The sequence below is a fragment of the Morone saxatilis genome, unplaced genomic scaffold (assembly GCF_004916995.1).
Source record: "Morone saxatilis isolate NCDOM2014 unplaced genomic scaffold, NCSU_SB_2.0 Contig22, whole genome shotgun sequence".
NCBI lineage: Eukaryota > Metazoa > Chordata > Actinopteri > Moronidae > Morone > Morone saxatilis.
Genome location: NW_023339785.1, coordinates 20,144,027 through 20,157,917, shown reverse-complemented (window position 1 = coordinate 20,157,917; position 13,891 = coordinate 20,144,027). Strand labels below are relative to the sequence as shown.

The following is a 13,891-nucleotide window of genomic DNA, read 5'->3' as shown; positions in this document are numbered from 1 at the left end:
GATAAGGAGGAATGCACATTGGGTAATGGACAATGTTATTGATTTGATGAGATTTGAAAAAAATTATAATAGCTGGGTAAAATATCTTGATCCAAAATTCAAAATATACCAGTGTTCTTTTCTTTTCTTTTGGACTGACAATGCATGATGGCCTAATTTAAGTTCAGTCAAAACAAAAAAAAACTCATTACATTTTACATTGAGGTTAAGTTAAAAAGGAGGAAAAAGGAAACACATAAGCTTTAGACTTTTTGCCAGTTTTCTATATACCCTTCTTTCTAAAAAATGTTGTTTATTAGAAAAGGGAAAGTCCAATAATAAGCCAAGCGGCTCATGTCAGTAGGAATCATGTCCATAAAATATTTATGGACCTGATTCCTATTCCTACTAACTCTGAAATATTCTGAATGAAAGTAGTCAGGCTAAACTGACATCTCTCTACAATCTTCCTATCTCTACACTTTAATGACTCACTCTCAAACACAAGAATGGAAACAGATAAGCCCATGTCTAATGCTGAGGCAAATTTTTTTCCTCAGATGTCTGAAAACATGCGTCCTGATCACAATGATGTGATTCAAAGTAAGATAAAATTATTTTCGGCTCAGAAATATCTGCCAGATGCAGAGGGGGGAGCTTTTTTATTTAATTTACAAAAGGTGAGTAGATCAGATGGTGTCTCCCTTTGAAGCCCTGCCATAAATGACAGTAATCCATAAGGCCAATTTGTAATAAAGCTCCAGGCACATTTTAACAATGCCTCAAACAGACAAGTGAAGCTCTTTCCATTGACTTGGCAGCAACAGCCTTTAGATAAATCTCCTCTGCTCTCTCTGTCTGAACAACCTCGTAATAAAACAGAAGTGAGGGAGAGGGAAGGAGAGAGAGAAATGAGAGCTTGAGGGCCAAGGAGAATTCACTGTGCAGGAGTTAATGAAGAGAACGAGAAAGAGCGGAAAGAGAGGGAGATGGTTAAGTGAGTATGTCAGCAGAGAGCTGTGCTGAAACCCACACAGTGCGGTGGAAACCTTAAATGACTTACAGCGCTCTGAGCAACTCTCCTCGTCTCCGCCCGCAACGCAGGTGGATCACTGAATACATCTACAACTTATTCTCTCTGAGGCCTTCAGACTTATACAGTCCGCAGCCTGCATTCATACTTCTGTCACGCCACTCGCACTGGTCAAGGGAAGGGAGACAATTATTCTCCTTCTTCTCCCTCTTCTCTAAACAGAGCAAATAAGCTCAGGGATCATGGGAACTGGTTGAGAGCTGTATTTGTATGTTGATGTGTGTGTGTGTGTGTGTGTGAGGAGAAAGCTTGACGGATGAGGAGGATTCACTCTACATGAGTTAATGAATTTTGCTGTGATGATATTCAAAAGCAAGATGATCCCAGCTGGGATTAACAACTATATATTGGTAATTTTATTCTGTAAGAGGGAGTGGGAGAGGGCTGGATATGGGTAGGGGATGAAAATAATCTCCTGGAGCATGCACATAACAGAGTGAATATTACAAGACTTTCAATTAGAGTCGTCAGGCCAGCGTATATTCACCATCACAGAGGAGGGCTATGTTTTTGAATACTAAGATTAAGTAGTTCTAGAGTCTGGATGTGTCTCGTCAAAGCAAAACATACAGTACAAACAGACCCACTTTTTTAGGATTACATAAATCTACTTTTATACTGAATTTTAATTTATATTGCCCTATGTTCGTGACTTAATCCCAGCATTTGTTCACCTTTGTACCACATAGTCTGCTATTTTACAACCATTAAAAAATTCATGACCATCTCATTTTCCACTGCATGTCCTGGAAGTGCTGAGTGTTTCTCTACCTTGCACCACAGTGTACGAGGCTTCAACAGAGGATAGATTGGTGATGACAGTGACATCATCGTCTCTGCTGGAGCTCTCAATGTCGATGTTGATGGAGCGCTCAATCTCACGGTGGAGGCTTGTCACCATGCCCGTGGGGTATGTCACATTGGTCAGGCGACCCTCACTGTCATACCTGGGAGATGAGAGATTGCAGTGTGTTGACTGGCAAGAGAGGGACACTTGTAAAGCATAAATGTTAAAATATACATGTGCACACACTCAAAACACCCAAACACACACATACACAAAAACACTGCCAGAGGAGCAGAACAGGTAATTTTACAGGAATTGGCTGTAGTTATAAAAGCTAACACTGGGGGGCAGCAGTACACCATGTGAGGTGTCAGATAAATAATTGGGAATGCAATGGAACATGCACATAAAACCTGTGAAACTCATTAATTTTGTATTTCAGATATGTAGAAAAGTAAAGGAAATATAATAAACACACAGATACTTTCCCACCAACACTTACTGGTAAAATGTAGTCCATCCAGTCTCATCAGCTTTGGTAGCTAGGAGGCCTGTGTTGCCACTGTAGCCCATCAGAGCCACCTCCTGGCCCAGGGCTGACACACTGCGTAGCCCCCCAGTGGGGTCCAGTCCCAGGGTCACCACTTGATTCTCAGGCAGCAGCACCAGTCTGAGCAGGCCAGCTCCACCTCCCTGGCCCAGGCCGTCTCTTCTCACTTTCATTGTATTGTTGCAGTTATCCACCAGCATGGCCAGCTCTCCATCAGGACCATAGGTGAAGTTGTACAGTGGCTCCCCAGTCACCAGGCTAATTGTCTGGATGTGAAGCCCCTCCCCATTGAAGACATACAGCTCCTGTTCCCTTGGCGATGCAACCTCATACTGTGCAGATCCCCCATACCCAATGCTTGAGACTGCAGGACCGGGCCGGTTGGCTTGCACAGCTCTGATGCGTATGTTGTTGAGGTCTGCGATGAAAAGCGTCCCATCAGGGGACACAGCCAAGGAAGTGGGGGAGTTTAATCCGGCGTCAGGGGCGTAGCCATCATCACCGTAGAAGCAGTTGCAGTTGACGTCATTCTTGCAGTCGCAGTCGGAGGCAGTACCAGCAAGGAGAGAAATTTCTCCATTAGTGCTCACCTAAGAAAAATGCACAGACAGGAAATGGAAGACGAGAGTCGGTTAATGATGAGATTGGAAAAAAAGTCACTCAATGAAAGAAAATTTATTACCAAAAGCAAAATTCATTTTGAGATATCAAAACAGAGGAATGGGAAAAACGTACAAGTGCCTGAACTGAATGTAATATCTGGAGATCTGAAACACTTTCAGAATATCTTTAAAAAAAAAAAAAAAACACCCACACAACCTGGCCAGCTGTGCTGTCAGTTCTGCTCGCCAACAAAATAACTTTAGACCAACAAATTAATTCTAAAATAACCAGACAGCCAAACAACTGTGTACAGTGGTTCTCCATCTCATACCTGTCTCACTCTGTTGATCTTTTTCTCATCTGTCTCAGCAATGTAGAGGATGCCGGTGTGGGACAGGGCAATGGCTGTGGCGCTCTCCAGGGCTGCATGTATAGCCAGCTTACTGAGGCTGTAGTCGATACCTGGCACTTGACAATGCATGGGCCGACCTGCTATGATGCTTACCTGTAGGCAACAACAGAGAATGTCACATCTATAATTAAACAATGGGGAGTTAGTGGTGGCTTTCTATTGAAACAGTGCAAATTAAACTTTCCACAATGAAATAAGATTCCAGAAAGTAGAATATTCCTAGAGCTAATAAATCAGTAATGTTGTCACCACTGCAAAACTTAGCTAACTATGTAAGGGGTTGAGCTTTTACTTCGAAATTGGCCTGAGAAAGCCTAATTGGGACCTAAATTTGTCAAGACCCTATAGTGAGTGTCCATCCTAAGGGTTTTATAGTGGTGATCCAGCCTTGTGATACAGACCTGGTGGTTCTCAGTGATGCGTAGGATGACATTGTTTTCGAGGACATAGAGAGAGTTGTCCATGGGGTTTACTGCCAAGTCCGTGGGCCACTCGAGACGCACCTGGGAGGCAGAAACAAAAGTCATACATGAGACAGTATCTATGCCGAGGGAGGCGTTTTGAAAGGATGCCGAGGTTTCTACTACTCTATTCTTCATTTTTTAAGTGACTGCAGTCCTCACTCTTTTTTGATCCATTCATTTATCCATGAACTCTTTAATCCCTCCCTAAATCAGTCTCTCCCTGACCTCATGGCTGGCACGTGTCCACTCAATTGTCAAACTCAGCACTCATGGGGCTGTTAGGTCACCATCACCTCTCGTCTCTTCTGTACTTCCTCCTAATCGACGTACCTGGCTGACGTCCATGCTGGAGTCACAGCTCAGTGGCCGTACGGCAGTCAGATCGTTGGCCCCCAGCAGAGTCGAGATGATGCCGTTCTGGTCGACCTTACGGATCATGGTGGCATCCACAAAGTACATCAGCCCATTTTTATCCACTGCGATACCTGTCAAAGTGAAGATGCACACCATGAGTGACGACTCATAACTCAAATGCTGCAGGCTACCCATAGACATTTTAAGTCAATTAAACTTCACTCTTTCCACTGGCTGAAAACGGATAGCAGCCCTGACAGCTGAATTGCTCAATGCTTCATCGAATGAGAGGGAACAAAGTGATGGAACGGGCATTGAACTGTTAGAGAAGTGTTAGTTTTGGGATGAGTCATCGGGATGTGGAGCTGAGCTCATGCTCCTCCCAGAGGGCAAATGTAGACTGCAAGCAGATTCTTTGGAGAGGCAAGTGATCTGTTGCACTTTACTTCCCGCCTTAGTTTCTCCCCACTGCTTTTTTTTCACCACCACCATTCTACTTTTCATTTGTTTCTGCTTTTCTCTTTTTTAGCATTTACCAGTGGTGCTGTGTCAGCCTTGTCGGTGTAACAGGCAGCAGGCATTCAGACAGGTGTGTTTGTTCGAGGCAACTGTGCCCCAAAATAACTTCTAGAGACACTGAGATACACAACAACAGATGGAGGATACAGCGAAGGGCACAGAGCAAATGAGAAAGAGAAAGAGAGAGGTAAGGAGAGATAGTGAGAGAAAGACGGAGGAGAAACAGGCATAGAGAGGGCGAGCTGATGTGTGCTGGCAGACTTTTCCCGTGACAGGTAAGAGGGAATCACTGGCTCATTGTCTTCACCCGTCTTTCCCATCTTCTCTCACAAACACTCTCACACACATACTGTATATATACTAACATCGGCAGTCCCACATGTACACACACTTGTGTCAATGACAGGAAATGTGACAGTGTGACATCCTTGACAGTTTGGTGTCACAATGTTCTAAGATCCAATGATCCACAAAAATAATTCCATTAATAAGTTTAACATTAACCTGGTTTATAACCTCCTTCTGTCTCTGTCCTGCTTTAGTTGAGTCACAAGTTGGGCATATTGTGAAAAAAACATACATTCTGATCAAGGAAAATTTAAGGGGCCTCCACTTTATATTTATATCACAAAGGGGTTTCCAATAGTTATTTTTATTCATCATTTGAACAGGGAAATCTAACAACTCAACTTAAATGCAATGATAATACTGTAATCATGGTTCTGTAATAATGAATACATAGATGATGGGTTTTATATATACCGCCCTTGGACTGCTACTAGTTTCGTTATAATATATGAATAAAAATAAAACCAGCCATGAATTCCTTTTTTAAGGTTAATGTCAGAAAATAATTAAACATGCCGGTCACAATTTCCCACAGCCCAAGGTGACATCTTCAAATGTTTTGTTTCATCAACAACAATACAGACATATTCATTAATTTATAATGATATAAAAGAAAAACAGTAAACCTTCACATTTTAGAAGCAGGAATCAGAGAATGTCAACCTTTTTTCTCCATAATTGACTAAAATTATTGTTCACTTATCAAAATAGTTGTTCTTTTGTCAGTGGCTCACCTTTGGGGCTCATAAGTGTTGCTTCGGTGGCTTTTCCGCCATCACCGCAGCGCTCATCAAAGGGCAAGCACTGCTCCCCTGTCCCAGCCACCACCTCGGCATTGTCTGACAACAGGCGGCCTCCCGTTAATGAACGAACACGGTAGATTCTGCGGGAGTTGGTGTCTGAGATGAACAAAGCCCCAGATACTGGATCCACTGCCAGGAAGTACTTATGGGTTGGGTTATTACTGCAGAGACAGAAAAAAAAGTATTAGTAGTTATGTAAGTATTCTGTATTTTCACTGAAGACAGGTTTGAGTGTTTTTGCTATTTTTGCTGGAATCTGCACTAGAAACTTTTAATTTATCGTCGTAAGGATCTTACCTGTGTCTAAAATCTTTGTTCCTTCAAGGGAGAAAACGAGATAAAAGCACAACAAAACAAATGTTAATTCACACAGTCTGTGGAGAGCAACCTACGGAGAGCAACACAAAGCTGGCTGTGGTGTGAACAGCAAAATTTAACCATGGGTAAAAACACCCTGGAGAAATGGTATCTAGTACAGTGTATATTTCTACTTCAGTTTTGTCATCCCCAGTGTCACACCTTATTTTTCTGTTTCAAGTAAGGATGCAATCCTGCATGTTATTATATGTACTGAAAACATCTGGAGCCTTTCCTCCCTCTTATTCTCCTTACATCTTACTTAAAACTAATCAGCCCTTCTTGTATCTATCAGTATTTTTCCTGCAACATCAGAAAGCCTCTAAATCTGAATTTGCTTTCTAATTAATTATTGTTTTATTTCTTTCTTTTCTCCTTTTATTTTCAAAATTGATTTTGGATTTTACCTTAATTCCAGGATGCCAGTTGTGTTCATAGATGGGTAGACCCTGCGTACAAAGTTGAGGTCCCCAACATAGAGGCTGCCATCAATGCCCATTGCCAAAGCGACCGGTGCCAGCAGCTTGTTGCCGTCTGCCAGGCCATTACAGCTGGGGCAGGAGATACTGCGCCTTCGGCCGTTTCCCATGATGCTGGTGATTACCGGGGGCTGCTCTGTCACAAAAATGTTCTCACCACTTCCCTTGTGAAGGATGCCTGGACAAGAGAGAGGATGTAGAGAAACAAAATAAGACGCTGGACCACTATTCTAGTAGAGGATCTTTGGAAACATTATGAGTTTAGTGACTATTTAACTGATAGATCATACTATTATACAACTACTGGGGATGGTAATGTCAGCTTGTTGGTTGGTCAACCGCTTATACAGAGACTGATAAAATATCTAAACAACAGTTGGATTCTTGCCATTCAAGGTCCACAAAATTGATGAATTTTAATAACATTGGTGATCCCTTAACTCTTCCTCTCTCTCTCTAGCCAATTTTTTTATTTGTCCAATACTAAACTAATGACATCCATGTCATCCAAAACTAAGATGGTGAACATGGTAAACAGTATACTTGCTGAACATCACCATTGTTGGGTTGTCAATGTGCGCATGTTATCATAGTGATAGTAGCAGTCCTATGTTCATTGTTGTTAACATTGTAAGGGATTGGTAAGGGCTATCTATGCAGTTTCAACTGCAAAATAACAAAGGGCGATGGACATGTAAAATTAATGTTGAATAGTAAAAATATATTTTGCTATCAAGTAAAATGCATGTGAAATCAAAACAGTTGTGTATCTATATGTGTGTTATGTTCATCTGTTTGATAAGTACCTTTGCCCCGACCCCCTTGGTCGGTGCACATTTTTACTCAGTAGGTCTGACGTAAGTGCATGAGGGAGTCAAACAAAGTGAGACAACACAAGCTTTTTCCTGTGAAAATCCTCCTTGACAGGTAAAAAAAGCGCCTGGCAACTCCATGTGAACCACAGGAAACACAGTGTGGTGTACACCCTCCCCAAGACAATAGCAGGTTTAGTGAGATATAGAGTACTGTAAACCTGCTACACATGGGGAACTGGCTAAATATAAACTAGAAGGACAATGAGGAAAAGTCTGTGCACATTTGTGTGGAATATGAGGGTGTTTGTTTACGTACCACTGCGCGTGTTTAGTATATGATGCTTGTCCAGTGACCAGCCACCCAGACTTGTGGGATCCAGCTCATAGCCTTGCAGAATGGCTGTCCTCTTCTCCCAGAGGATGAGACTGGCACAGGACTCATACTCATAGCCCACTGACACTACATATAGGAGAGGGTAGAGGTGGGAGAAAAAAAGAGGTGGGATACAAGCGGAAGTGATGAATAAAAAGAGGGAATACAAAACATGAAAGAAAGCACAGAGGAAGAGAGGCTATGCAAAACTTCATCAGAGCATAACCTCCAAACTTCATTTAAGTTGTGAAATGTGTGATACACAGAGAACCTAGTTAGCACCTGTACCAAACTCTGCTCTCACACCTAACTAACACTCTCACATGCTTCCAAATCAATTAAAAACCTTGTTAATTGGACAGATTGCCCAATGGACCTTTAAATCTACAGGTTGCTCCGGTTGCCACGGTGTAAACTCTGCTGGTGGAAACATTATGCCTCAGTCATCCACATGTGCTGACAGAATCTCAGTTGATTTAGCTAGATGTAGTAAGGCAGTAATGAAGGGAAATGAGTTGAGATGAGGTAGATATGTTGAGACTCTTTGGATGCATGTGTACGCATATTGTGTACGTGTGAATGCACATGTGTGCTGGGGTGTGCCTACTTATTAAAAAGAAAAGTGTTTTAACACATCAACTCCCACTTGAGTCACAATGAGTGCTGTTGCCAGCACCTTTTCAGCTTCACCACAAACAACCTACATTTGTACCAAAGGTTACCAAAACATAACCTAATCGTAAACTGTGTATATGTTTGAAATTCTTTGAGAGATGTAAAATTACAGTTACCCTAGGGAGCTATGGTGTGTTTGAGTGAATGTGATTTCCCAAACAGTATGCCCCTCATGATTTTAGTCCACACTGAAGCCCCAGATGTCCACTGCATCTGTGGCCTGACAGCAGTGTTTGGCTGACAGCATCTGTGAGTGACTGTGACAGCAGAATGTAATAGCACCGAGGCTCCCCTGGACTCTTGCTTGCTGCTCTAGTAGCTAACTGCTAACTCACCCTGATGGCTAATAACCCTTCACCACAGTTACGGCTGGCTGACTGAACCACACGCAGCTTCAATGAAAAATAGACGTATGAAAAAAGCACTTAACTGTGGCTCTACTGCATAGTGGATGAAGGCTGGATTTCTGGCATATTATCTCTCCTTCAGGCTCCCTAATTAGCACTCTCTCCCTTTGTCATAGCCAATGTTGGCCTTGCTGCTAAATTATCAAATCCAGAGGGAAAAAATGGCCCAAACTCCCAACATAGTTTCCATCCATCCCTTCCACTCACCAACAGCTTCAGAAAGCCCGTAGACCCTCTGCCCATATGCATCGGTCTTATCCCAGATGTAGGTGTAAGCCAAGTTGGGTGAGGCGTGAAACCACTTCTGGAAGAGGTGGCCCTCCACTGCTACCATCAAGTGAACCTTCAGCAGGCCCATGGACACCACGGCTGGAGTCATGGTCACCTTGAGCAGGGAGCGGTAACCCTGTGTCCTGGAGCTTAGGTAGCACAGCTTTAGACTTGTGCCAGGCACCTCGATCTGCTCATGCAGCACCTGGAAGACAAAAAGAGGAGATGACAGGAGAGAGGGATTAGGGGGGATTAGAGAGAGAGGGAGTAATGGGGGTCACGCTTCCACTGACGGCTGAAGGACAAAAAAGGGAAAAAAACAATGGATGAAATAAAGAAATAGAGAAAGAGGGAACAAATGGGGGAAAAGCTATGAAAGCGAAAGGAGAAAGCTACAAGAGACAGGCATACAGGAGAGTGGGAAGAGAGCGAGGCAACCAGAAGGGAGATTAGCCGGCTGCCAGAGGTCAGTGGTACTGCACCTGTGTCTCCGGTATGATGGGTTTCTCCCCTGGCTTGGAGCTGAAGAAGGAGGAGAGAGGGGATGCAATCACAAGAGGGTCAGGCCTGACGAAGCCGCTCAGGTCACAGCCCGGGATCGTGTTCTCTTCTGTCTTAAGCACCAGAGTGTCCATAGCATAAAACTGGCTCCAGGGCAGCCACACGGTGCGCTCCTGGCTCAGGAAGGGGGCGCGCTCGAACCGCAGAGTCAGTGATGCACCACCGTTAGCTATCAGGTCAAACCTGGAGAGGTTTGCAAGAAGAGGATGGGAATGAGGTACAGATGGGGAGTGCTGTGGTGGATGGTTATCTGGACTCATACACTGTCAGTGTTTGTTTCTTCTAATATAATATTTACTCCACTGCTTTAGGAATAATTCATCAACAAAAAAACACCTGGAATAGATTTTTTTAATTATTTCATTATGGTACAACAAACCTTTACAACATATATTTCTAGACAGGCTGTGTACACAACATTTAAAGTTAGAACGATGTTAGACCACTGGTCTTGGTGTAGAAGTGATTCTATTAGATGTTCTCCTTTAACCTTTAGTCATCAAATTATGGTTAACAGCTGTGGGATAATAATTAGTACAGAAATAGGTCACATACACATGTTTGCCATGGCAAAAGGCCAGAGCTTTGTAAGTGTCTGGAGCTGCTGTGGCCTCTAACAACTGGAAGAAAATAGCACTCATCAAAACTAAACAAGGTCAGGCAGGGACATCAGAACATTTTCATTCAAGTCACAAGTCTGTGAAACCAGTGAGTAACTGCCCCTGGAATACAAGATCAATTAAATGTTACGAGGAGTTCAGATGTTTCGGCATCAGCTTGGCCTAACTGGGAGAAAATGCTGCAAAGGAAGCATTGATAATAGGAGAAGAGTGCTTAACCTGAGACAGGGAACACAGAAACTGCACATTTAATGAGTAGAGGTCAGTCTAAAGAACCAATGAATCAAAATTTGAAATAACATTTTATGGATGTCAGCCAGACTTAAATTCAGTATAACCTGTTAGGGGGGAAATTGGACAGAGAACTCAAATTAAAACTGCCTAAAAGTCCCTGAAAACTGGAATTCCTGCAAAAGAAATAGAAAGACACGTCAGGTGAGTTAACCAGATGTTTTTCGGAAAATGGCTATTAAAGCAAAGCATTATCCTCAATTTCAAGGTTGTTTTCCCCCTTTGCTTAAAGGTTTCTTTGATAACCTATTATTTGGTTTCACTTGCTGTTACGTGTTTATTTTGAATGAACACTGTGTTTTATATTACCTGACATAAAACATGATCAATTATGAAAACAAGTTCTATTTTCAGCAAATGTTCATAAATATTTGACTTGTACAATATATTGCATTATTCATGTTTTCATTGTAATGTAAATTAGTTTCATTTCAGTTATTAGTTAGTATTTTTTATTAATATATTTTCACTGAGGAGATTGTAGTGTTTTAATTATCATTTGAGTCATTCTGGTAAACACATTTACTCTGCTCTTCCTTTGCTGTATCTAATTATTTGTGGCTGCAACAGCCTATACTTTCCAATTATAGTTTTCTAATCTATCGAATCTAATCTAATCTAATCTAATCTAATCTAATCTAATCTAATCTAATCTAATATGACCTAATCTAATCTAATCTAATCTAATCTTATAATACAGCCTATGTGGTGAGGTAATTTCAGAGTTTCAGCAAGGAGTGCTGGGTAGCTGTTGTACATACATTCCATCCTGCCGTGTCAGCGTGTATCCGTAGTGGGGATAGTTGACAAAAGACACGTTCACCCCCACCAGAGGGGTTCCATCTGTAGTCAACACCTGACCCCGGATTAGAGATGCCAAACTGGAAGAAGACAGGAGAGACAGGAGTGAGAAAGCGATAGTCAATCTATCAACCCAGCCTTCTAAAACCATCAATCATCTGGTTTGATTAATCTCACCATCTTTCAATCATCCAATTTGCCCATTCATTTATTGCTCTGGTCTTCCACCACTCATTAATTAGAAACAATCAGCAACCCCCGCCATCTACATTAGCTCACGTCAATCATGTAAACAAAGCATGACAATGTAGATGGATATGTGTGTATGTTTGTGTATGACAGCGTGTTCGTGTGTGTGTGAGTGTTTGCACCCTCGAGAACTGGTACATATAGAATAACATTTAAACATAATTATATCACAGCATCATCACTTTGATGAGTTATTTCCTTTGAAACATCTGATGTCAGCATGTGTAAATGTATGCAGACAAGAATCAGCACCATGGACAGACTTTCGCAGCTCTACTGAATCTACGGGGAATCTTGGCTTGGTCTGCTTTGGCTCTGGGATTTGTTAAGGTCTTGGCTGGCTCTGTGAACCATTCTGAAGTCTATTTGATATTTTGTTATTGAATCTAAAGTTAGGGGCATTCTTGGCACATATTTATTCCCATAAATGTCAAAACTTCAAAGAGCATCAAAGTAGCCATATTCTCTAACATGCAATCTCACCGGCATGTACAATCATTACAATTTGACATTATTGGCAAACACAATGAAAAAGCAACATGTACAATCTGCGCCTATATTATGAAAGTTAAAGAAAAGTCAAATAAAAAGATATATTTTCCTAGCTCTATTTCTGCATTCCTGTATTAAATGTATTATATTAATGTGTCTGTCAAACATTTTTAATGAGTCATGCCGCATTCATAATTATATCAAATAAAATGTGATTTGGGGCGATCAGTTAATCCCTTGCATAATATGAAAGTGTACTTGAACGGTTTAGTTGGTCAAAATATCCAGAGTGTGTTTGCATATCATTTGGCAAAAACTTTGTTTCAGACAAATTAGTCTGTTGTGAGTGGAGGGTTCTCTACAGCTCCAAATTGAGGGGGTTCTCTATAGACTCAAAACTCAATAAGGCACGTCTATATTTTAGTTATCAGATCTAATTCTTGAACAATTTCTTCAAATCCCTCTTAAAATGACACCATACACGCATATTCTGTTTCACTGAAAAGAGTCCCTTTATCTTTTGAAAGCTGCCCTAATTGCTGTTTTACTGTGTTTTTAAGGAAATGTTATAACTACAAGCTTGGTTTTAAAGTTGTAACTCAGATCTGTGAAGTCTATGGGTAGCTTTGTCAGGCTCGCTGTGCAATGAAGCTGAAGACATTTTGTCACAATGTAGACAATACAGTTCCTAACTAAGAAACTCTTTCAGGTCTATGTAGGTGTTGAAGTCTCTAGTTGTTTAGGGTGCTATGCATACTAACAATGTCTGATTGTAGCCTGTGTATGTGTGTTTTCCTGCCATACCTGGAGTTGAACGGGTTTTCCCCAGGGAGGATATGGGTGCTGTCCCGGCCCACAAGCATCTTGACGCGGTCGTAGAAGGAGCGGACACGGGGCTGGGACATCGGGCTCTGCTGGATGACCTGGAGAGGGTCCCGGGAGCCCCGACACAGTGGACTGTTCTGACAGGGACTCTGTATGCAGCAGTCTGGGTCCATGCAGTCTGTTAGTCCATCTTAGAGACAGAAAAAAGAACAAACGTGAGTGGTGTGTGGAGTAAGAATGGCAAGGAATGTAAAAAAGATACTCCTACTTCTTCCTTTTCTTGATTTAATATTTTGATTGCGTTTGATTCTTTCGCAGAGAAAAGTTTAATTTTGCCATTCTTGTTTTATTTAATTATTTTCTCTTTTATCCTTTTTCTTTCACAAGCATTTTTTGCAAGAGGCATTCCAAAGTAAGAGCTGCACTTATAACAATTTTACAGAAAATGTTCTCCCACTCCACCCAGTTCACCTCCTTCGTTGTCCTTGTTGTCAGCACAGGAGGTCTCCATGGCAACACTGCAGCCGGGGCCCCTCCAGCCTGTCTGGCATTCACAATGCCAACTCTGCTGTCCCATGGTGCACTGGCCGTTCCCATTGCACAAGTTAGGACAGCCGTCTGTAAGGAGAGGACAGGAGAAGAGGGGGGGAGGGAGGTGAGAAGGAAGGAAAAGGCGGAGGATGATGGGAGAGAAGCAGGGTGATGCTTGTTTGTTTGATCATCAATGATACATAGAGGAACACACACATTCTTACACACACACA

The 13,891-nt window shown here is 42.1% G+C and overlaps 1 protein-coding gene across 1 annotated transcript in view; it reads right to left on the bottom strand.

Annotated features, from left to right (window-relative positions):
* tenm2 (teneurin transmembrane protein 2) overlaps nucleotides 1-13,891 on the bottom strand; it is a 101,342-nt gene that overhangs the window by 6,770 nt on the left and 80,681 nt on the right. Inside the window, exons 12-25 of the mRNA XM_035668984.1 lie at nucleotides 13,599-13,745; nucleotides 13,107-13,317; nucleotides 11,522-11,641; nucleotides 9,771-10,032; nucleotides 9,226-9,493; nucleotides 7,880-8,023; nucleotides 6,677-6,926; nucleotides 6,210-6,230; nucleotides 5,844-6,073; nucleotides 4,219-4,373; nucleotides 3,826-3,927; nucleotides 3,344-3,517; nucleotides 2,362-2,999; nucleotides 1,844-2,019 (exon numbers count right to left, since the gene is read on the bottom strand). Of these exons, the coding sequence (XP_035524877.1) occupies nucleotides 1,844-2,019; nucleotides 2,362-2,999; nucleotides 3,344-3,517; nucleotides 3,826-3,927; nucleotides 4,219-4,373; nucleotides 5,844-6,073; nucleotides 6,210-6,230; nucleotides 6,677-6,926; nucleotides 7,880-8,023; nucleotides 9,226-9,493; nucleotides 9,771-10,032; nucleotides 11,522-11,641; nucleotides 13,107-13,317; nucleotides 13,599-13,745 (2,898 nt within the window). The remainder of the gene's footprint in view (nucleotides 1-1,843; nucleotides 2,020-2,361; nucleotides 3,000-3,343; nucleotides 3,518-3,825; nucleotides 3,928-4,218; nucleotides 4,374-5,843; nucleotides 6,074-6,209; nucleotides 6,231-6,676; nucleotides 6,927-7,879; nucleotides 8,024-9,225; nucleotides 9,494-9,770; nucleotides 10,033-11,521; nucleotides 11,642-13,106; nucleotides 13,318-13,598; nucleotides 13,746-13,891) is intronic.